Raw genomic sequence first — 26,084 nt, 5'->3', positions numbered from 1 at the left:
ATACAGATCTAAAATATTCTTAAAAGTTTAAAATTTTCTAAATGTTTAGTACAACAAATGATTTTATAACCTAACTATGCACTCTGGCAAAAATATTCAAAATCAATGTAGATAATTTGTAACACCAAAACTTCAATACAATGTTCAATACCAAATATTGTAGTTAATTTTTTTTTTTTTAAAGATCATAGAATTTATGGCCATTGGCTGCTAAAATAATTATTTTAATAATTTATAAATAAGTAGGTATGTTTGAGAAAATGCCAGTATGTTTTTTTGTGGATTTTTGTGGAAAGGCCTGAAGGGTGAAAAATCTACATTCTACATGGACTGAAATTATCATAGTATATGATATTGCCTACTAGGCAATTATTGCAGTTAATGTTTATATGACTTAGCAAACGGAAAAAAATTAGGTACAAATATATAATTGATGTTACGACACTTCTAATCTCGTATGTTTTAATAACTACCTAGTACTATCTATTTTATTTCTGGATAAGTCGATTACAATGTTGTTAATCTCTATGCCATTGCAGGATTTTCCAACAATGATTACATTTTATCTATATACATGGACTAAAAATAGTTTTGTTGAGGTAAATCAAGTTAAACTATCATTTATCTGTTATGTCATAAAAATAATCTACTATTGTATACTTCTTCTTTGGAGCCAAATTATAAAATATGTACAGGTACCTAAAGCATGCTTTTTATTTAGTTTCTGTAGGGATTTACACTATTCACAGTTTAACATACATATTATTAATTGTTAACAAATTCTGCTAACCATTTTAACTCTATAATATTTCATTTTTTAAATTTTTTATTTCAACATTATTTTATTTAAATCAAATTTAAATTAGGCGATGCCTATTAAAATTACCAAATATTAACTGTGTTCAACTCTAATACATACAATAATATTAAAGGTAAGTCAAATTTTATGTTTTTCATAAACGTGAATATATGGTATGAAGGTCTGAAAAATTAACTCAATTATAACACAGCTATATTATGTCGATCCTTCTAATTTCCATAATTTTTCGATTAATAATTATTATATATTCACGATTAAATAATACCTATTACTCGGTTTATAATAATAGATAATTTGATTTTTATAATACCATTTTAAAACTACTTAAAAATATTACATTAGTCATTTATAATTTAAATTGTATTAAATATAATTGAAACAAATAAATTGAACGTAGTTACTAGGTACACATCATAATTAATTAATATTGAATAGTAATTAATTATTAACGGATATAAGTCATAGTAATTTGTATGATCCGATATTTTTCTTATTATTTTAATGTTTTAATAACATTTAAAATCAATTTTATTATTATATTATCTGCTATCACTTTTTTTCTAAAAAAAATAGATCAAAATTTTGCTCAATAAATAATAATAGACCATTATAGGTAGGTAAACTGTCAGTATTAGATACACGCTAGTACACTATTTACCTTTTATTCTGTAGCGAATTATTATTAAAAATATACTAAGACATAGGTATCACTGACTTAACAGTCATAACACTCCGGTTTTAATCTATTCAAATATTTAACCTTATAGGTAGGTCATAAATCATGATGTGTGACTAATAAATATTAAACCATTAAAAAAAAAAAAAAATTGTAAGAGTTTGTAGCATAATTTTACGATAGAATATTATTGTTGAATCTTTTTAGTAGCGCTATCCGTATCTTTATATTCAGTTTTATAAGTTTGAAAAAATAGGTTAAGAAAATTATTTTTATTTATGTATATTATAACCACAATTAAATTATTATTGTAGGTATATAAATATTATATATTTTAAATAAGATATTTACAAACTTTGTTTATAATAATATATTTGTATTTATAGTTATCAGAGTTAGGTATTACAGCATGATTATATCTATAATAAATTAAATTATAGTTTTTTTTTTAAATAGAAAAAGGCCAAGGTGCACTAAAACAAATTAGTTTTATAAAAGTCACCTTTTTATCAAAGATGTACCACGCTATTTTTTACATTTTCAGCACTGACGAGAACCGTTAGAGCTATTATTTGGTGTCAAATATAACAAAAACTGATGCCACTCATAATTATTAGTTAACATTTTCAGTAAACTAATGCGATATTATAAATTATTATCATCTGTAATTAAAAATAGTAAATACAAAATTCATCATTTCCCTATATATTTTCTGAAATCGATTTAAACAAATTTAAATTGCTCTGTAGAAATATAATAAATTATATTTTTGCAGTGATTTATTTTCTTTAATTTTGTCAGTATCTATTCTTTATTTTATAATACGAATATGTATAATGTATATATCACATAGAAATTATTTATTATTTTTACCAGCATCCCATTCTTGAAATAAAACTCAGGCTGCTGAAACATCGCTGCTGTTTATTGTATATTCATTATTGTTTCACATTATTACAAAGCGTAGTATACCAGTACGCCTAGAACCATAATTTAAAATTAGTGAATAATCGGTATGGGAATTGAGATGGTATCTGTGTTATACCACGCATATTAATAATTAATTGAGTAAATAAAGTTGCTAATGTTTGTAAATCACGTAGACGGATAAAAAATCACTACACGAAACAACGATTTAAGTTCGTTTAATATTTATTTAGGTAGTTCATATAGGAATATAATTTAGTAAATAACTGTTTGTCATTCTGTCTTAGATTCGTTTCATATTTAATAATAAAACGTGTAAAAAATTTACTTTTATTGTCAACAATTTACATACATAAGTAGGTATGGGGCGGAAAAAAGTTTTAGCGCCTATTAGTATTCCTGTATGAAACCTGTAAAAAATATTAGTAATATCTACATGGTGTGTTTGCCGCCTTCAGATCATAATCCTCGGGAACAGATGACGGACAGGAAATGATAAAGTTCGCAAATATATATATATATATATGTTTTGATTTTGATACCTAGATAACTTGTTCCGATGTAATTGTATTAATATTACACGTTTACACTGTAGTACACCTCTATTAAAAAAAAAAAAAAAAACAACATTTATTTAGTTTGGTCGGTAATTTAATGGCACCGTCATCGACCAGTTTTCTTACGACTGATTGTTGACGATGGAAATATCGCGGTTAGCCTACTTGCAAATATATCGTTATAATGTAGACCACAGATAAGACTTTTGGTCTTCTGTGGTTGAGACTATAGTTGCCTATATTATGGTTTACGTTACTCGCGAGTCACGACTATGTAACCAAAATATTGTCCGTAGGTCAGTCTTAAAAAAACGATCATCGCCGATTTTTACTTCGCATCTTTTCTCCATATCGATTCTCAACGATTTTCTATCAAACCAAACTGTCCATCAATAACGTGTTGCCGTTTATTGATATTATCCTTTTAAAATGAATTACATCACTTACACTTAAATTACAACTTTAAAATGTTTATAACTCACTTGGTTACTCTAAAATGATAACACTAATAAAATCATATGAGATACCTTATAGATAATATTCTTACCTTTAAGTAGATAAATTTACTCCAATGATATTAAATCTAATAACATAAAACGTATTCTGCTAAACGCAAATTTGGTATGATGTACGTTAGTAAGACATGGTAAATTTTGGTTCACCAGTTTCGATAGGGTGCTTTTAGTTTTAATGTTAGAGTGAATTGACCTATTATCAAACTTTTATGTGAGAACGTTATTTGTGTTCTATCGTTGGTTTTTTTACAATATTTTAATTTTTTGGTAAGTTATGAGTATGAAAAATATTAAATATTTGAAGATGCTCATAATTCACTTAAAAATTAAAATATAAAAAACCAACGAGAAAACACAGATAATGTTCTTACCTCTTACCTAAAAGTTTGATGATAAGTCAATTTGTATTAACATTATTAAAACTAAAATTACCTTATTGAAACTGGTGAACGAAAATTTACTATGTTGTACGTGTGTAAGACAGAGACAACACATGCGAGTGCGACATCCTCTTAAATATACATGTCTAAACACCGTTAAACGAAATTCCGATGAAACGAAACTTGTGTAGTCGTGTACGTATATTTGCAAGCCACATACATTCGAGGGGCATCAGTTCCGATCCGACAAAACGAGTCTCCTGTATTATAATTTGAGGACGATGCTTCAAGGTAACTGGTAAGATGCACACAAGTTATCTTTTTGCGTATACCATGCGCAGATTCCTATACTATTATGTCTCTATGGCCGACGACCGTTGTATAAAATGTAATATTTATTTATTATAGTTGCAAATAATTTATTGAACTTCAAATTTAATAAAAAAAACATACTTACAGCATAAAACTATTGTATAAACATTAATTTGTTACAATTTACGAATCACATTTCACGGAAAATGTACAGGTACATAGTACATTGCTTGGTATTCCACACTAACCATAACATGTATTATTAGTATAATAGTACAGTAGAACTCCGGTTATCCGAACGCCAATCATCCGGACGTCCGATTAACCGGACGAGTAAAAAAAGCTTTTTTTTGGTTTAAAACAATGTCACATATTATAATTAAGGTTTGTTTTGTTTCAGTTAAATATATATTAAAATTATTTGTTTATGGTTACGAATTTTAAATTATATTACATATTTATTAATAATAAATGTGTACATACAATTTTATAACTCTTTATATATCATACGTCAATCATCCGGATATTTGTTTATCCGGACCACCCTTGACATTAATTAGTCCGGATAATCGGAGTTCTACTGTTTATTGTATACGCTAGGGGTGGCGAACCTACTAGGCTACGACACGCGTGCCCAAAGTGACACGTTGATCAAATTTCAATGGCACATAAAAAATTGAAATTTAACAACAATTTAGCTTTTTATAAAGTTTTAGTTATAACTTGTCTAAACTTATAAGAAATTCAAAGAAACAAATTAAATACATTTTAAAAATTATAATATCAAAAAAAGGCGTGCCTACTCAATAAAATAATACATAATAAATCTGTAACTTTATTTTTATCCTTAGAAAATATAACATTCTTTGGGCACGTGAAAAATTCTTAAAAATAATGACTGGAAAATTTGGTAATAAAAAGGTTCGCTACCCCTGGTATATGCATTAAAATGGTTTGACGTTTAAGTATGTGTTTAAATGCATTATACATTCAATATACGTGCATATGTTTTTAAACTTCAACATGTTGGCCATTCGAGAGCGGAAGATTCTTGTATAATCGATATTTTTTTTTTTATATATACAACTTTGACTATTTTTTCTTGATATCACAAATCAGTTTTAAATTTCCCGCCCTTTACTCCAAATCTTACTCAACTTAATTATTATACATACGCGTTTCTAGGTTCATAATGTTAATTATTATTAGCTGCATTACTCTCAGATAACTTGCATACTCTGATTTCAAATTACAAGTAACAACTAGTTTTAATTATTCTATCTAATTTTTGTACAATTATGAATTTATTGTCTATATTAGTTTCTTATTTTTAATAATAAAATAATACAATTAATTAAGTACTAGTAATTAAATATTTTATATATATACAACGATTCACCAAGCATACTCACCTCCATTTTTTCAAATGAAAACCTGCAATTTATTTAATTGTAAAATAATAAACAGATGTTTTTTTTTTGAAAATGTGTGTATGTAAGTATTTAAATCAAAATTTAAACTAGTAGTTTCTGAGTTATAGTCTTACAGAAATATAAAATTGGTGTATCATTAAAATTAGTATTTATTATACTAATATAGTTACTTAGTAACTATTAGATATTTTTTACAAGTTATAAAATTTTGATAAATTAGTTTAAATCATCATAGCACCCATATTTTCCAAACCAATTAATGTAGGCTTAGTAACATAAGATTTAAATACACAAAATTAAATAATTTAAAAACTTACCTGTTTAAATTAGATACATTAACATTTACAAAAAATCCATTTGTTTAATAATTTACAGCAAAAAGGAAGGATTCTCATTTGAAAAAAAAAAAGTAGTTAATATCATACATTTACTCCTTGAATGATAAACATAAATGTTTCAGTAAAATCTAGTCTTGTATAGGTACCTACTTAAAAGTTTAAACTTCCAAAAATCAAAATTTAAAAATACATATTCATAAAAAGAAAAATCGGGGTAAGCATATTTATATTAGAGTATTCAATTTTAACTATAATATATTATATTATTATGATTTTCTTATAAAATTGTGTGGCTCTTCCCCGGTATTATAAATAATTAATATTCATCATATTAGAGGATATCAGCATTTTTTTTTAACTTTTATGAAATAATACAAAATTATTTATTTTATTATAATTTAATTTATTAATTATTTGAAAAGAATGATAATTTTTAATAAATATTTATCGTAAATAATGGTATGCATTTATTATTTGCATAGTTCAATGATAGACATTCGTAAAGTAAATAATAATAATAAATTGCGTAGTACTTAATAAATAGTCCCTTAAAATCAACAATAAATAAATGTATAAAATAAATATTTTTCTTACAATTATTATGGTAACCCATTTCTTAAACATATTCGTTTGTTTTAACAATAAGCATTATTATAAGTGCAATAACTACCTTTTGTAGATTATACTCGTATACATAACAATAACATAACCTCTATGGTCTACGAGACTACAAATAATATTATTTTACGCAAAAAAGCTTATGGATATTTTTAACTATTCAGCGAATAGGTACCTACTTAAAAAGTATACATGGCACATGTGCGATTTTGTTTTGAATTATTTTTAGGTAGACTAAGATATTATATCATAGGTATGTATTATTGTATTACATATTATCCAATGTTTAATAGAAATTGAAAATTCCATGTCAATAATAGCTTGCTAAGAAAATAACTACATTATTATTCAAAAATAAATTTAAAACTTAGATAAGTGATCACTGGTCAACAATAAATAGTAATATATTAACTATGCAGTTAGCTATATAAATAAGAAGTAGCTTAAAATAATTTTTTTATGCATTTTAATGAAATACTGCGTTTATTCTGTATTAACCGTTTCCTGTTTTGAATTGATTTAATACATGTAGGTAATAGGTATTATAAACAAACTCTTAGTCTTATTATAGTTATTATTATATAAACAAACTCTTAGTCTTATTATAGTTATTATTATATAAACAAACTCTTAGTCTTATAATAGTTATATGCCTCAATGTTTATGACGTGACGTGAATTTTTGTCGTGATTCGATCACATTGTGATATGCTTTTATTCGCCAAGTCACGGAAATAATAACAGTTACTTTTCGATTAACATTGTGCGTATCTATGCGTTTTTTATGAATTCTCAATGATATTATTTTAAATCATTCCACATTTAATGATCCAATGTGTTTAGTTCGTTACCTTAATTTAACTTAAATTTAATGTTCTAACAATAGCAATAATAAATAATATAAATAAATATATTAATCAATGTATAAGATCTTTTTAGTTTTTTTATTAGTTAATTTGTATACGTAGTTCAATATCAAGTTTAAAAAAATTGTCACCGCTGGGTGGCTTTTATCAATCAGCCATCATACTATATTATACCGCTCTACGCTTATTGTAAAAAAAAAATAATAATAATAATAATAATTTACAGATTACCTATTTCTATTTAAAAATTAAAATTTGTATACATAATAATTATATATGCATATGTTTACAGTATACATTGTTTAATCTTAATAATGTTTTATATATCAATATTCAATACAATGATCGCAAAAGACAAATGCTATAGTAGAACTCAATCCTGAATTCATTGTTAAAGATAACAGTTTTATAATTTTGAAATCTTTTCAAATTCATTTCTAATCCCATGGCCGTCTTGTATTTGTCGTCCCCCACGCAAGACAGTCGTGACTCGTGACCTTGCATGGCAGGCAAGACGTCCTTAAAATGAAATGTATATTGCCTTTTTTTTAAAAAAAATCGAACTGAGTATTCGTGTCCATTAGTTAATCGTAATACTGTAATTGGTATTATATATTAATATGGTTCATGAAAACATTACAATTTAGTGTTTATAATTATTACTCGATAATCGATGAACAATAAGACAGTTAACAATTAAGCCAGTTAAAATATCAATTTCAAAACCACCAAGGACTCTTAACTAGTTAATAATAATGCGTAATACATAATATAGGTGTGCGTAATATTACTTATAGTTGCAGATATTACTCTAGCACTTTATTTTTTTATTTTATTCATGTCATAACCAATGATTTTCAATCCTCAACAGTCAATAATCATATTATTCATACTACTCAATGGTCGTTATACCTATACGGTAGTTATATTAAGTTCAGCCATACAAAATATAATATATTATTTGAAATAGTTCGGAAATTGTCTAGGTATAGATTAAAAATTTACACATTAGACATTTTACTCCAAAGATACCTAAAACGGCTAAAACGTTTAACTTAGTTCATAAAAAACATATATGGTATATATGTACTGTATAATGTAAATAGCATATTATTATTTAATTAGTACATTAATCTCTAATCCGTCACCTTTGGGACTGGGGGAGTGGTCGGAACGCGAAAAAGTAAGTAAGTAATAAATTAAAGCGAACGTATCTTTATACTAAAAGGCTGTATCATTCAAAATAAATATTTATTAATTTTAAAAATCCCTTTAGTTCCAATAATAATTTGATGAATTATTTTTATAAATTATACTATATTATATTATTTATAGATGCCCCATCCTTTAGTATTTAGATTTTAGAACAAGGTAAAAACTAAGAACACTTTAAACTAGAATAATAACTTGTAAAGTTGTTACACTATAGAAACTCATCATTAGATCCCACTACTCATTAAATTTGAATCTAGGATATTTCCTCTATAGTGCTAATTTCCTCTCAAACGTCAAACGTGGATATTTTCCCACTTCGTTTAAATTAAAAAATAAAACACGCACATAAACATAATATATATTTAAATGCCTATTATTTATTTTATATTCATAATTCATATGATAATAACTACTACAGCAACGTCAATAATACAAATAAAAAATAAAAATGATAAAAACTATTTATTCTTTAATTTAAAATTTTTTTTTATAAACAAGTAGTGGAATGAGTAATTTATTGTCTGCTCGATCGTGCGTTTTGACCCAAATCGTAAGTACTACGCATTCTATATTTATATACGAAACGAAATCGGATTAAACGGTCTGAATGCGGCGGTGGTAACAGCTAGAAAATAATCAAATGTACATATTTAAAGAGTATATGAAAAATTATAATATTATTATTGCCATTTATTTGATTTTTGCATTTCCGATTATTTATATTTTATTTCCGATTCTATCTTTGAAACTCAGCTATATAATCGAATCTAAAAGTAGCCGAGTGCGTTGTGCGTTATTTTATATTATAAAACCGTTGATTCGATACAGAAAGTTCGATAATAACGGGAACTTTATTCTGTAATAAAGATAAGTAACTTATTAGCTCTATTTGTACCTATATATCTTATAATACGTATACATAATAAATAATAATACATAAAAAATATGAGTGAAGCGGTAGTATAACAATAAGACCTTTGTGGTGCCAAACGCCATTTACTCCATCGATTTATGTTTGCGGATGTAACGAGTTATAATAAGTTGTGCGGGGCAGATCACAACGGTTCAGTGCGGAGATGCAAATTATAAACGCATCGAGACAACACACCACAGGACGCGCTTTATCCGGATTCGCAACGGATGCTGCGCGTTACGAACAAACCCGAAGTCATTATCATCTGAGTAGCTCCGTATAAAATACATCTCATCTGCCCCTAAATGCAAATTTTGAAATAGTTTTTTGATAAACAATAAAAATTAACTTGTGTAGCTTAAAAGGTAGCCGCACCCGCATGTGTTTTCTCCGTTTCACAAACATAGCACATTTTAGTGAATTGATTTATGAACGAACTTCAAAGTAAGAACACTGTTTGTGATTTTTCGTTGGTCATTTGCAATATTTTAATTCTTAAGCGAATTATGAGTATATTAAACATTAAAATATAAAAATGCTCATAAATCGCTTAAAAATTAAAATATGGTGAAAGACTAACAAGAGACCATAGTTAATACTTTTACTTCTACAAACAAATTTTTACTATTTTGTACGTTTAAAAGACAGAGCACAGAGACAACACATATGGTGTGTAGTGTTCTATAAAAGTGGATTTAAAAAAAAAATCTTCAATGGTGCTAAGGAAAAAATATTCACTACTCTCCCCCCTCCACCATACTCTCATGTGAAAATGTCACATTTACAAAAGTATTTATTTCTCCTACATCAGTGCACACTATTTTAACATTTTTTTAACGCTCTTTTCGGTGTACCAGCAAAAATCGTTTTCTTACATTTTTACGCATTTCCTCCCCTCTTCCTTGTAAACAAAATAATTTTTTTTAACAATAATAGTGTTATCCAGGGCACTAATATCATACCCGAGTGCCGTCGGGTAGACGAGAGAGACGTCGTCGGTGCCAATTTAATAGAGAAACCAAACGGCCGGGAATTTCTCAGCGGACCCGCGACCGCAAGACCGGAACGCGCGTTTTTAACGGTTCCTGCAGCTCCGCCCGGCCAGCCAAGCGATAATTATTACGCGCGCGCGCACGACTCGGTGCGGATGGAATCGCGAACAGGGCCCGTCGGTATCGGCGTCCACCGACGCCGCCGCCACACGTGTTGCCGACGCGGTGCATCGCGCACACGCGTACACCGCTCTCGTTCGCTCGATCCGTTTTGTCCGTCGCAGGCGCCGTGTCGTCCGGTCCGCTAGCCGCGCGTGTATATGTGTATTTTTCGTTCGTTTATTTTATAGATATTATTAGGTAAAACGGTTTTGATTTTTGGTCCGTTTTTACAATGTTTATTCGGTTGGCGATTTACGCGATCACGCGGTAATACTACTAATACAGCAATAATCGTCATCGGCAGACTCGTCCACAAACTACCTCCGCTCGGCGTACAAATATTATATAAATGGAGCACGAGCTTGACTGTTGTAGGTGAAGAATTAATTGGTTTTTTTTTTTTTTTAATTTTACCTATATGCCGTTCCAATATCTATTTGTGAACGGAGCCGACCTTCATTTAGGCAGTAGCAATATTATTATTTATATTCGTATTTCGTGTGTATATTATTACTATACCTACTAAACTATATTACACGACTTTAAAAATAATAGAAACAATATTTTTATGATCCACATGTTTGTGTATTATCATTTATCATACTCGAGTTGACGAACAAACGACAATGTTCACACATATTATACCTCTGTACTTACGCATATATCTAAAGCGACCCATTTTACATCGTTCGTATTATACGCTTTACGCTACTTAAAATCGGGTTATATTATAATTATACCTATACCTACAACATTAATTACGACTATTACGAAATTGCAATTATCACTGTTGATTGGATTTTACAATTATCATCGCACAAACACAATAGGTGCACTACTGCGATAAATGGTACAAACTCAATACACTTAACTTTAAAAATTAATTTTTTATTTTTCGAAAAAGTTATTAATTTATAAAAACTATACAATCTATAATTATTTAAAGGTGTAACTGTTACAAAATATTTTCGAATTAATGGTTACGCATTGCAGATGATTAGTTTGGTAAATTATAATTCAGAAGAATATTCTTAGGATGCGATTTCATTTTATGTATCCGCTATCCGCAAGCTATACCAAGTTGATTGTATTGATCTGTTTTCTACAATATGTAAGCTCGTTTTATGTCAACGCATTAATGTGCTGTCAAATTAGATTGCCATAACTTTCATAGACTTTATAAGTATTTTAGAATATTTTACTATGAATTTGAATCCAACCATTTAACAATACCTAATATATTTGAAGAACTTCTTCAATTACACACAAATAAAAAACAAAATTATATCATTTTTTTTTATTATATTTAAAAATATCAATAAAATAAATTATTATTATCTATAATAAAGTTTTGCCTTTTAGTTATGATTAAATAATAAATCTATTAACCTAAATATGATATTTAAGTTTAACAGTAAAATGTTTAAGTAGAATTTAATTATATAATTTATATCATAACAAAGATAAAACATAAGTAACTATAAGTGTTAAATAAATAAATAAATAATTCATTTTTTTTTAGTTTTTTAATTGAAATTTGTCTACACATTTTTAACAGTATAACATTCCATTATAAATTCAAATATTTGAATGATGATTAAATAACAATTATTTACAATAAAAATAAAATTTAGTTATTTTTTTTGACATTTTTTTAATATCTGACATTCTATTAAATTTGATGTTATCATGAATTAATTTTGCTAGTTACCTATTATTAATATTGCTATTTTTATTTTTATTTTTTTATTAGATATGAGAAATTGGAATAAATTTTTTTCATTTGTATAATTTAATATGAAAATGAAACATCATTTAAAATGTAAAGTCATTTTTATTTTTTATATAAATTAATCTCTACGTTTAAATAAATATCCAGGTATTATTTATACTAGTAAAAAGATAATAAGTATTCACATAATATATTGTACAATTTAATCAACTTTGAGTGTTTCTTTGAATTGTTGCTGTACCTACGTACATTATTTTACAGTCGAGTACATTGCATGTTTAACTAACATGTAAAATATTTTTTTTTTTTTTTTATTTGTAAAAGTATTCATTTTTTGTATTATATCATTGATATAAATCTATTTTACTTCATTAAAAAATGTCTATTAAGTATAAGTAATATTACTTTTTTCTTTTTTTCTTGGTCTTTCTAAAAACTAATATTTTAGATTTAAGCAAATACATTAATACAAGTATAACTATTATTTATGAATTTATGATACATTAATATAATATAAGTAGTACGTACCTATTATGTTTAAGATCAATTTTTAGCTAAATCATACAGACTACTGACATTCTATTTTGATTTTGAACCTGTCATATTGTTGACTTTTAATTGAATCACTACAATAAATTGATATAATACATATACCAAATAGTAAGTAGGTATACCTATTTCCTATACTATTAACAAACAAACATGATTAATGGAGATTGGAGAGTCAGAGAGACATATATAATATATAAATAAATATATAACTAAATAAAACATTAGTATATATATATACTATTTATTAAAATATATACAAAAGACGCTAAAGTTATTCTGCCCACATCAAAATCATATCTTGATAAATCTGTGGTACACACTTAAATACATTTCCTAAGTTTGATGTTTGTCATAAAATATAGTGCTCTGTCCAAGGTCATACTAAATATTATTTCAAACTATTCTAGGTTGATTCTGTCAAAAGAATTAATTACTTATTCCGTAGATTTGAATCTGATATTTAAAAATCGTTAATTGTATAAAAAAAAAAACCAATAATTTTTGTGATTTAATTATAGTAATAAATAATAATATCCTATAGAATATAGACTCTAGTCATCAAATTTTTACAGTCGATTTCTATAAACAGTATAAACTATTCAACCAAAATTGGATAAGGTTTGAATAGTTTACTCATTAAACAAAATGTCAGTCACTATTGCTACCCAAAATTTCTGAAAATAATAATTTAGTATATAATTCGTCACCATATACATTATTGCTATATGTTACCTAAGCACATAATTTCCTTCCTTGAACTCCGAAGGCTGGTGGCACACCCATCGACAATGCATCAATAATTAAGTATACTCGTATTATAAAATATGTTTGAACTTATGATTGTATCAGATACAAAAGGAGTAGTATAGTACCTACTTATTTATAAAAGTATAATTTTTATTTAACTTCATACACTTCTGTGTACAGTTATAGCTATTACCTATTATTACATTTGAAAATAAATTTTAAACCAATTTTTCTACTTTCACCATACTCAAAATCTTAAATTTAGAATGACTACCATAAATCGCTGTTTTACCCGGAAATTAAACAATAAAATCTTTATAAAAAATTTGTGTACAAATCTTAAAATTTACATTGGCTGTTACATTGAAACCTTGATAATTAATAATACTAGTATTAATTGGTACTTAAAATAAAAATTAAATCATTTTTATGCAAAAGTTAATGTTAATGATTTCGATTATACATCGTGACGTCCAGGAAAGAAGCATACTTCTAAACTTTGGGACCTTAATTCAGTCACATTTTTTTTCATTGGCCTAATATTTACGCCATTGCGGGTAACTGTCAACAATATAATATAGGTAGTAACTTTGCAAAAATATTATCTCCACAGAACGTACATGATTTTTATTTTTTACAACTATTATTTTTCCACCAAAGATTTTCACCGTCACGCATCGCCGTGCATCTGTCGGAGTGTCAGCCAGCCGGTCATTTCACCGTTGACCGAACTCCGAAACGGTTATTCGCGTATCGGTTTCGTTATTATAAATTATAATATGATTTCCCTACAAGTTACAACAAATTACAATATAATAATATATTTATATACCTATTGTAAATTAATAAACGATATACTGTTATACCGTATGTAGTATACACTGCTGCGTTATTTTCATTTAATATAATGTATGTATGTATGAGTACCGATATGTATTATGTTTTATTATTATTAGAATTACACAATTTCAGAAGATCGACAATAATATGTCATCCATCGGATCTGAAGACCGACCATTCATATTCCGCGTCAACGATAACGGCACTGGCCCAGTTCTGCTCATACAGGTAAAGTTCGGTAGCATATATATTACATACTATCTATCCTTTGGGAACCCCTACTGTTTTAAAAATATTTTCCAGTCGGCTGGCCGTTTTATAGGAAATCCATAGGGCGTTGGCTTTTGAAGGTGTTATTTTCTCCACACTCCACTAGCTTCGGTGTTGCCTAAAAAAACAATAAATGAACTAAATAGGTACCTACTCGAAATTAAGTGCACTAATATACTTCTATCCCCGATAATACATATATTATGCATTGTCTTTTAATTTTCTAGGAATGCTTTATTCTCTCATTTAGTTCTAATATTTTTCTTAACAAAATTCAAACGATATATTTCCTTGTAGGTTTCTTGCCCTTTATTAAATGTCACGAACCTAACTACATCGTAACAGCAATTATTATATTTGCAAGTTACAACCGCTTCAGTAGGAAAATAATTAATGGAACTTGCAGGATTGTTATTTACGTACGGCATGCACATCGTTCCCTACATTTAGTTAATATTTTCCCATAATATTTGTGTAGAATTAGCCTTGACGGCATAATTTGTCGTCTAAATATTTCGATTAATCGTTAGACAACATTTGATTTCGTATTTTCGTATGGAACTACAATAGGGAATTAATATGAAAAAACATATCTTATATCTAACTGCTAAATCAACTTCAATAAATTGAAATTTATCCTTGGTATCTTATACGATTATACGAATGTTGCTTTGAATAATAAATTGTCGATTGGACTAAGACAACATCTTATTATACATTTATACGACGCAAACACACAAGCAGGGATAAAAAAAAAAACTCAATACAAAACATGTTTTAAAATCACTAAATTAAAATCGACCATGTGTACGGTTATATACTATAAATAGATACATTTTAATCATTAGGCAAAAAAATAAAAATATACAAGCCACATAATACACATTTAATTTATTTGTTGTAGTAGGTATTGCGTCTTATATTTTTCATTTCTAGATCATTAAAATATTTTCACTGCATATTCAGTAGGTATTCTTATTATATTTTTTACTTTTTATACTTCAATTAATTATATTTGTTTTATAGTTGGAAAATTAAAATGTTAAACTTTGTACAGTACCTAACTAAAAATAATATAATAGATATTTACAGAATTATATTAATAACTACAAAGATATTGAACATATAATTTTTTGAATATTATAAGTAGTATAATAAAGACTTAGTGCAATAAAATTGTATAATAAATTATCATTAAGAATCAATTTAATAAAAAGTAATTTCATATTTTTTTTATTTTATTTTGTGATTTTAAACATATTTTAAACCTATAGATAATAAAATTTACTTCATGTATGTATCTTTATACTGATAAATATATACTTACAAATAAGCTCATGGAAACTGACATAATATTATAATGAACAATTTTAAACTAGAATTTAATTATACTCACAAACATCAAAAATGCATCGCGCATTGTGCCCTATCTATAATATACTTCTATTATAGTTTTATTCATTTATAGGCTGTAATATTTTTAAAATCAAACCATCAGCTATCACAACATAATTTACCTTATTTTTAAATGGTACATATTCTGTATTTATTATACATGATTATGTGTAGAACATTTTCCATAATAGCCAAATTGATTTAAAGTTAGTTTAAAATGTAAATTCTATAAGTTAGTAATATTATTCCATTGATAATCAACGCAAATGCATAATCTTAATAAATAAAAACCAAATACTATAGATTAATCTATAGTATTTGTAAAAACCTTATAACAGTTTATTTAAAGTTATTTGCTTAGCATTCAATTTGAAATTATTGATTTTTAATAATGTTTGGTTTGAATTTAAATAAATATGTAAAATATCTCCGTTCTAATTGATTTGACATTTTACGAAATGTAAAAGATTCTTACTATTCTTAGGATAGCTTAATAGTATTATTATTGATTAAAAACACTATTATTATAAAATATTTATATTATAACCAATAACATTATCAATTTAATAAATTTGAAACTTGTATCTATGCAGTACTAATAAAATATAGTTATTTAATTTTAAATAATTTTCTCTTTTATTTTAGTGTGTTTATTGTATTCATCGGCCATCGTTTTAAGGCCTATTACCCATTTATTATAGTTAACTAGTTAATATTTGTACAACCATGATTAATTGTTTTCTATGTTTAACGATGCCTGACGGTGCTGTATTGTCTTTGCTATTAAATCCAACGTGCAGTATGTCACATTATTATAAAACACTTGTACATTAAATTTAAATACAAAATAATAAACACACGCATATAATTTATAAATTTAAAATATCACCAGAACCACCAACTAACAGTCCAGGTTACACGTTATTATTAATTCGTTAATATTGTTTAATTTAAGAATGTATTAATTTTTTTATTATAACATTACACATTGCATATTGCGCATATTAATATATAATAAATAAAGGGATAAGTAAAGGGTGTGGTCCAATTTGTTCACCGCACGATAAGTCAGTTAAGTAAACAATATATGTAATATATACTTACCAATAATAAGTAATAGTTTTGTATATAATACATCGAGTTCGATACTATTAATAGGTGTATGTGTGTATTACGCGTCTGTTTCATATGTAAACTTTAATCCCGAATCGTATGTATAAATCAGGGCCGGTTTTAGATACGATCGATGTGTATGACGGCACAATGCACCAAAATCAAAATGGCCTGTGAGACTGTGAGAGATGTAAAAATTGAAATTTAATCAGAGGGAGGGGTGCCAAAATAATTCTTGCACTGGACGCTGAAAGAATTAAGCCGGCCCTGGTATAAATTACACATTATTATAACGAATAATAAAAAAAAAAGTACTAAACTTGCATTATAGTTTTTTTTACGATAATTCAATTCCAACGACAATGTATGAATCACTCCTTCCCCATAATCGCTAATACGTGATTATACGACCAGCAAAAAACACCGATCGTCGACGTTGTTGTTATTATTATTATTAATGTTATTTATAGATATTTCTAGCTATAATACATTATAACGATGACGAGGTAAAGCAGTACAGTCTAAACATTTCAATTAGTGTTTATTATCATATAAAAGTTAGCAGGAGGGTGTTTGCGTGTGTGTGTATGTGTGTGTGTGTGTGTAGTTACCCACACACCGCAATGTTTATTTTCTGTCGGTCGGAAGTCAACTGGGTCTTGGATGAGTGTTGGTGGAGGTAGTGGTGGTAGTAGTTACTGGTTACACGCCACGGCGTGAAGAATGCGAGAACATTGCACAGGACGTGCGCGAACACACATTCGATAAATAATCGGATTATATACGATTATCCTGTATTCTTATTTTATAGTTTTTTTTTTTTATTTGATTGTAATTATTATTATTATTTCCTTATTTTGCTTTATTGTTCACAGGTGTGCCAAGAACGTGGCTGGAAAGAATACGAAGGAACTAAGAGCGGAGATTCTGCATGGTCGGTGCCGGCGGACGAGTATTGGAATCTATGGTGGAAATCGACCGGATTCTCGTTGTCACACTATAAACAGCAGAAAATATGGCAGGTATGTTCGGAATATGGTATATAAAGCGTGTGTTTTTATAAATTGTTTCTTGTATGATGTGTGTGAATGTTATTCACCGCCACACATTGTCCACAAAGATCGCGTAAGTTGACCCGATTCCGAGTGAATATATATACTCGTATTTCTTTTAACGCATCGATTGAACGCAGCTGTATTTGACGTCTGTGCGCCAAAAACTAAACGATGCGGTTTCTGTTCATAAATTTAATATATGTATGTAATCTATACATCATATATAATATATATATATATATATATATGATACATTGATACATATTTACAATTTGACGCTATAATTAAGTTTTATATAAACATACTAATTATTAATATTTAATTATATCGTTATAAAACATGCACGTTGTCCGCTATGAATCAGACATTATATTATAATAATTATTATTATATAAATTGCCTTGTCAATCACGTATAATAAATGTTATTATTCATACTGTCCAAAAATGCCAGTCTATGTATACCTAATGTCCAAGTTTTCTACTTTTTAATGTACTCGTATATATATATATATATCAATTTACATTAATCTTCCACAACGATAGTTAATTGACATACCTAATATCGTTAAACGGCATGATCGTAGTATTTTTTTAATTTGAAATTCTCCGCTGTAAACTACACTTGGCGTTATATATTGTGCCTGTATTGTGTATATAATTAACTATGTAATAATGTCATTTGTACAAAAAATTGTAAAGCCTTATTTGTACGTCGTGGTCGACAGTATTAATATATCAATATCACTGTAGCGGCGGTAATTTTAAACTATTATTCATCATATTTATGCGCGTATTCTACGAAAAAAAAAATTATTCCTGTTTCTTAACTTTAATTATACCTATAAGTACCCTGTATCTATAATTATTATTATTGGGTTAATTGTTTTATGATAAAAAGACCATAATATATTTTGTATACTACAATAAATACTTTGTATTTTTTTTTGAAAAAAAATTTAGCCCCTTTTTCCATTTCAGATATCTAAACATTGCCCAATACTTAGTAGAAACACATCTCAATCTTACATTACATACGATGTATAAGTTTTTATTTGTTTCAAGTGAAAGTATGATAAAAATAAAAAAAATAATATTTAGTATCTATTTAAAAAAATTAAATTCTAGTTTTACTATGGAATAATTCTAATATGCATATTATATAATATAATATTATAATTAATATAACGACTATCTTTAAATATTTCAAAAGTTTGTGTATACGAAAAAAAAATGCATAGTTATTATGAAACATATTCCTTACACTTAAGTATTCAATTTTATAATAATCGATTTATATTTACGTATGTTAATATATGTGCATTTTAATTGTTTTCACTCGGGATACCATTAAAGATAACGGTTACAATAGATTCGGCATGAATAAAATTATTATTTTAAACTAAACGCAGTACTTGAATGTCAATGTACGTATTCGTAATAACTAATAGTGTATTATTTCTTATACTGTCTATTAGTTCAACAACCATATACCCAGTGGATCAGCATTATGCCGGAAGGACAACTTGTGGCGGTATTTGAAATGCATGAAGAATATATTCGGCACTTCACTATTCGGGTTCAGGTAATGGACATTAAAATAGTTTACTTTATATGGAATTATTGATATGCTTTGTACGAGGCAAAAATACAAACAATAATAATAATATAAAAAAAACTAAGAACATATTATATAATATATAGATACAATATGATAGGTAGGTATTGTCGCATTACACACAATTATTGTATACACGCAAGTGTTCATATTGCATATATGAAATATGTCTTGTGTTTTAAAAAACAAAAAAATAACGTTATGTTATATTTTTATTATTTTTATGGGGTGGTACGATACACAACACGAAAATAAACACTGTACCGTTTATACACAACAGTTTATTTACCTCTTACTTCGTAAAGTCTTAAATTCCTATAAAAGGATTTATTTTAGCTTTATTACTTTATTTATTTATTTAATTTATTAAAAGACTTAAGTCAATGACTTGTTATTAAATAATTTATGTAATCAATATAATGTTTAAAGATTTAACTATGTGAACTATTTTTCAACGGTACTTTTTCGGTGGTACTTCATCTGAGTATAACATTATTTTATTCATATTTTTAAGTCAGATAAATGAGATGGATCAACATAATATCATATTACTACGTTATTTTACTATAATATAAATAATATAATACAGTTAATAATTCACTCGTGGATAATTTATTTAGTTAAAAATAATTTATGAAACAAATCTGTAATTATTTCCTCTGTACTTAATATTATAATTTATAGTTACGCCGAAGCTTAGAAAATAAGACTAAGTATATAGATTCAAAAATCCATGTAACCGTGTAAATAAAATAAACTGCAATGATTTTTATAAAATATTAACATACTGCATTCTATTAACTCTATGGTGAATGAAGCATACAATACCATAGTTGTACCTGTGAGTATTAATATGCAAGCACCTTTGTAATACGTCGTGACTAAAAGCTACTGACGTGGAAAGTTTTCATAAACAAATAAAGTGGGTCATGATATCATAATACTAATGTCTAATTATACAGTAGGTGCATTATTGAGTGTTGTGGAGTGAATGTTTTCTAAAATGTACCTATGTATTTATATTTAAGTATATTTTAAAATTTAATTAGTCATCACTTATAAAATTTGAGAATTTTCCATTGAAGATCATATGTATGGAATATATGTTGTTGAAGTCTACAGCCAATTATCAAGTAAAATTCAATTAAAAATATACTATAATCAGTTATGGGAATTTCTAGCTGTTAAATCTAAAAAAAAATAAAACACCATTACAATACAAGAATAATATATTAACTATGTACGAGTAGCGAATAATAGTATTAATGTTTTGTCTTTGGTATCCATTGGTTTCACTGGTAACATAGTCATTAAATACCTAATATATGCAATTACACGTGTCTGTAAAGTAGTGAGGGTGGTTTCTTCAATGGGAAAAATTACCTAGATAGGGGTGAGCATTATCATCCCCCACGTGTCACACACGCGATCTGCATTCAGGTGTTTGTTTATATATTTCTTCATAAACGGCACATATAATAGTATACATAATGCACGTTATTTTTTAAGCCCTTGTTCATAGAACAATAGTACAATTTTATTTTTCCGTGACATGTTAAATGGTCATAAAACTTACGACTGGTTGTTGCCACCACAAGGGGCAGGAAAATTCCCGGCCTGATAACATATTTTTATCTAAATTGTGCCATCAGGAAGGGAAACTAAAAGCTATTTACGGACTATAGTGTAATGTGTTTTTTTTTTATATTATGTTGTGACATCACGAAAACCATCCTGTACTAAAGTAGTTTTTCATGTATAATAAGTTTTTTTTTATGTTGAGTCAATATACTTAACTTAAATACTTTTTATTTTTTTTCGGTTTTGCCTCCTTTATGAACTATCAGCCCAGACTCCTACAACCTACCATTAGAGTATACAAAGTTAGCTGCCGAATGTAGTCACGACACCGACGTCGGTGAAAAATCGATTTGGATATGCAAACCTGTTGGCCAAAGTCAAGGAAAAGGCATATCTTTAATTTCGGTAAGCATTATATTATGTTTATACTAAAAATAATATCACGGTTAACATAATAAACATTATAATTTAATCGTTTAATGTCGTTTCGTTGTATTTCTATCGTTCAATAGCATAATTATGCATAGATTATAATATTATTATGTTCACAGCAAATTGGTGAGCTCGTATATGACACCAACATCGTGGTCCAGAGGTACGTGAAGAATCCTATGCTCATTGGTGGATACAAGTATGATTTGCGGCTGTACGTTCTGGTACCATCATTCCATCCACTCACCATATACGTCTACAGGGAGGGATTGACCCGTTTCAGTACCGACAAGTATTCGCTGAATAACCTCGACAACCATTTTGCGCACCTGACCAATAGTTCGATCAATAAGCTGGGTCCAAACTATTCAGAAACCAAAGAAAAAATCGGACTGGGTACATAATTATTATACTGAAAACTGGAGTTAACTTTTATTTTTAACGTGAGCGTTGAGACATGCTTTTTTCTGGCACAAATACTAACTAGTTATAATTTAAATAATTATTTGATTATGATACATAGTAAATATAATATAGATATAGACATCTAAAGTATTGTACTAATTTATAACGTTACAACTAAGGAAGTATAGCAATTTCTAGTTATTTTTTATTTTTTTTCTAGTTATTTTTTTTTTAATATGGTTATAATATAACGTACGCTTTTCATTTGCACAGGATGCAAGTGGACATTCCAACAACTTCGACAGCACATACGCCAAGCCGGTGTCAATGATTGGTTGTTGTGGCAAAAGATATCAGTTCTCGTTAGTCTCACGTTGGCCAGCCAATGTACAGGCATACCGAGCACGTCAAATTGTTTCGAGTTATATGGTTTTGACATATTAGTCGATTCTGATCTAAAGCCTTGGCTTCTGGAGGTATGTTACCATGTTAAAATACACTTAGTAATCAAGGTATTCAAGGACTGAATTTTAAGAATCTCGAATAATTTAAAACTTATAAAAAATGTAAGTCTGAAATCAGAATTTGAACATCAAACAATTCGATTCGAATAATCAAGTTCAAAATGTTCGAAAATGATAAAAGATTAATTCAAATTTGTTATATTTCAGTAATCAGTTTTAACACCATTTTACTACTATTACACTTGAAATATGCTTAATTAATTAAATGTTCGAAAGTTCGAATAAAATTTAAGTTCAAGGTTCATCACATCCTTAATTAAAATTATTTCATCAATATTCGCACTAACTATGAAACAATCTATAATATTATACATTATATATATACTAACTAAATCCTGTGCACTTCGTTTCCCGTACAAAATGCATCCGTGCTAAATTTTGTTGTCTAATGCTAACATTTAACATGAAGATAATTGAATTTTTCTGATTTAGCGTATAGATGATATTTCCAACATTCAGGTTTATATATCTGTCCGGCCCAGCGTTATATTTTTTCAATCCATTAACCGATTATACCTGTAATATATCATTCGTTAAAAATAGTCGCATAGCCCTAATTATGAGTAACCATATTACAATTTTTGAAAGATGTATTACATAACAAAAAGGTAATATTGAGATCTTTATCAGGATAAAACCTATCTTATCTCATGATAGAGACCAAATCACACGCATTGATTATAATTTCATAAAAATCGAGTGAATAGTTTCTGAGCGCATCGCAGATATACCCGTGATACATAAAATGTATACACATAACCATATAACTTATATGATATAAAAATAAGTCAATCAAAAATTGCATTTAAATAACAATAAGTTTAGACTATCATGTCAGGTAAACCTTATAATCATAAAAAAAATTTAATACATAAAAATTAAATAGTATTTTTTTTTTTTTTTATGACTGATTTTATGCACATTTAACTATTGATATTGCACAAATAGACATAAATATCATTACTTATTTAGTGACCCAAATCTTTACTGAAACTTCCTTCAGAACTGAAACAATTTAAACTCAAAATGTTACTCAGCAAAATTAATTCGACAAAAAAAAAATTAAACTTAAAAACTTCAAATATACACCCTGCACTATATAATGAACACTATTGAGTTGACTTTGTGTTTTATTATTCGTAATTTTGCCGTTTATCTTTTTTATGGTGATTATTCTGTAATACTTCATTGGCGCTAGACACGAGGAATTTAAGCACGCGTATCCAACTTTGGTTCTGACGATTTTAATTTAAATAATATAAACGTTTTTTTTTTGCCCTGACTAATACCCGTGAATCCCGAAACGGCAATATACTGCAATAGAAATTGCGATAGAAATAATATGAACCTAACTAATACTGTGAATACAGAATAATTGACGGACAACTATTGCTGTACATTGCAAGTACACATCTGCTACCTATTCAACAGGTATTTTATGGGTTTAAAAATCCCGGAACTTATGTTTTTGACTGAGAGGGGTGTTATTTAAAACATATAACAACACATCACTATATTACAATGTATTTACATTATTGGACCGTCACTGATTGAAAAAAACGCGTATTACAGGTGAACCTCAGTCCTGCGCTGGGCAACGATTGCGACGTGGACAATCGTGTGAAAAAGCCGCTGTTGCACGACATGTTCGACCTGCTCGGACTGCCGATGTGCAACACCGGTCTGTCACTATTCCGGATGGCGTGCAGGTCGGCGTCGGGCCCGCGGTTCGGCGATGGACGGCCGACAGCGTTGGCCGCCGCAGCCACGGAGAAGTGGAAGTCGAAACGCAAGGCGAACAACAACAACAACAACAACAATAACAACAACGCCGCCGCCAACAACAACAACAACGTTAACAACACGAACGCCGCGAAGAAGGACGGTGCGGCGGCGGCGGCGGTGACGTCGACCGCACAGACGCAGTCATCCGCGCGGCAATCAACGCTGTACGGCCCGGGCAAGCAGCGCGGTGCGACCACAGCCCAAGCGGCAGCAGCCGCCGACTTGTGCAACGCGCCTTTCTCGTCGCCGGTCTGGGGCAACGGCCGGGACTGGAGTAGGCCCGCCGATTCGGAGGGCGACTGGGTCCGGGTGTTCCCGTTTGTGCCGTCGCCACGGCAGTTAACGCGCGCCGGCATCCGACCGCCGCCGCAGCAGCAACAACAGTTCGCCCGCCGGTCTGCGTCGTCGTCGTCGTCGCCGTCGTCCGACACGGACTCGGCTCGGGCCGCCATCAAAACCATTCAAGAGTACTTGAAGTGTTGCAAGAAGGTGGCCAGGTCGTGCGAGGGCCTGTCGGTCGTGCCGGACGAAGAGCTCAACGACAAGCTCAGAGATCTGTTCCCGGCCGCGACCAAGACGTGGCTGCCGCCCCTCTGAAAGACTTTATGATGTATCGTATTTTCGCCGTACGTCGTACGTACACCGCACGCCATCTCTTACCTACTTAAAACGTATAATTAATATAACGCGTTATGTTTTGATATCGATTGTTATTGTGTACATCATACTATCGTTGTTTACGTCATAATATTATTGTTAATATAATACCGGTCATATATATTTTTTCTATAATATTAATTGTCGACGAATACGGTTATTTCGAATTATTATTAACTATCATGTTATAATGTAGCTAGGTAGGTAAAAAATTATTGTAATTTATTTATTTATTTTTTTTTTTTTTTTACTCTTCTCGCTCTTTCTAAATTGTATTAAATTAAACATTTAAAACGCAATATCTTATGCTGCGTAATAAAAATGTATTCTCCGAACAGAAACGCAGTCGTTCTTATGTATTATTTTCCACGATGGACTAATAATATTATAATATATCTATATTTCGGGTACTTCGCTGCGGATGACACGTTGCCCATCATAATGTACCTGCAGTATATTATAATATATAATTCATGTATAATAGTATAAAACAATATGTTATGTAACGCGTTTGTCACTTTACCGTGATAGGTTATACCATTTGATTCGATTAGTGTACTATATTTCTTTCAACGCTATACCTATAATAAATTGTATTTACAAATAATATGAGTCGTAACATCAACTTATTTACGATGTATATTATTATTATTGGT

At 28.6% G+C, this 26,084-nt stretch overlaps 1 protein-coding gene across 5 annotated transcripts; it reads left to right on the top strand.

The window, feature by feature from the left end:
- The first annotated feature begins 780 nt into the window (after positions 1-780).
- LOC113551854 (probable tubulin polyglutamylase TTLL2) lies at positions 781-26,084 on the top strand. 5 transcript variants are annotated; one of them, XM_026954390.1, is made up of 8 exons: positions 781-932; positions 14,727-14,822; positions 18,248-18,394; positions 19,905-20,011; positions 21,892-22,030; positions 22,177-22,453; positions 22,736-22,938; positions 24,559-26,084. In XM_026954390.1, the coding sequence occupies exons 2-8, from the start codon at positions 14,742-14,744 to the stop codon at positions 25,366-25,368; spliced, it is 1,764 nt and encodes a 587-aa protein (XP_026810191.1). In that variant the 5' UTR covers positions 781-932; positions 14,727-14,741; the 3' UTR covers positions 25,369-26,084. The 5 variants fall into 5 exon arrangements, with proteins under 5 accessions (XP_026810191.1, XP_026810194.1, XP_026810190.1 ...); XM_026954393.1 differs by having other exon boundaries at positions 783-932; positions 14,711-14,822; XM_026954389.1 differs by lacking the exon at positions 781-932 and adding an exon at positions 10,786-11,094.

This window comes from Rhopalosiphum maidis, chromosome 2, assembly GCF_003676215.2.
Source record: "Rhopalosiphum maidis isolate BTI-1 chromosome 2, ASM367621v3, whole genome shotgun sequence".
NCBI classification, from domain to species: Eukaryota; Metazoa; Arthropoda; class Insecta; order Hemiptera; family Aphididae; genus Rhopalosiphum; species Rhopalosiphum maidis.
Note: the sequence above shows the minus strand (reverse complement) of the source record. Positions and strands in the feature narration are given on the sequence as shown.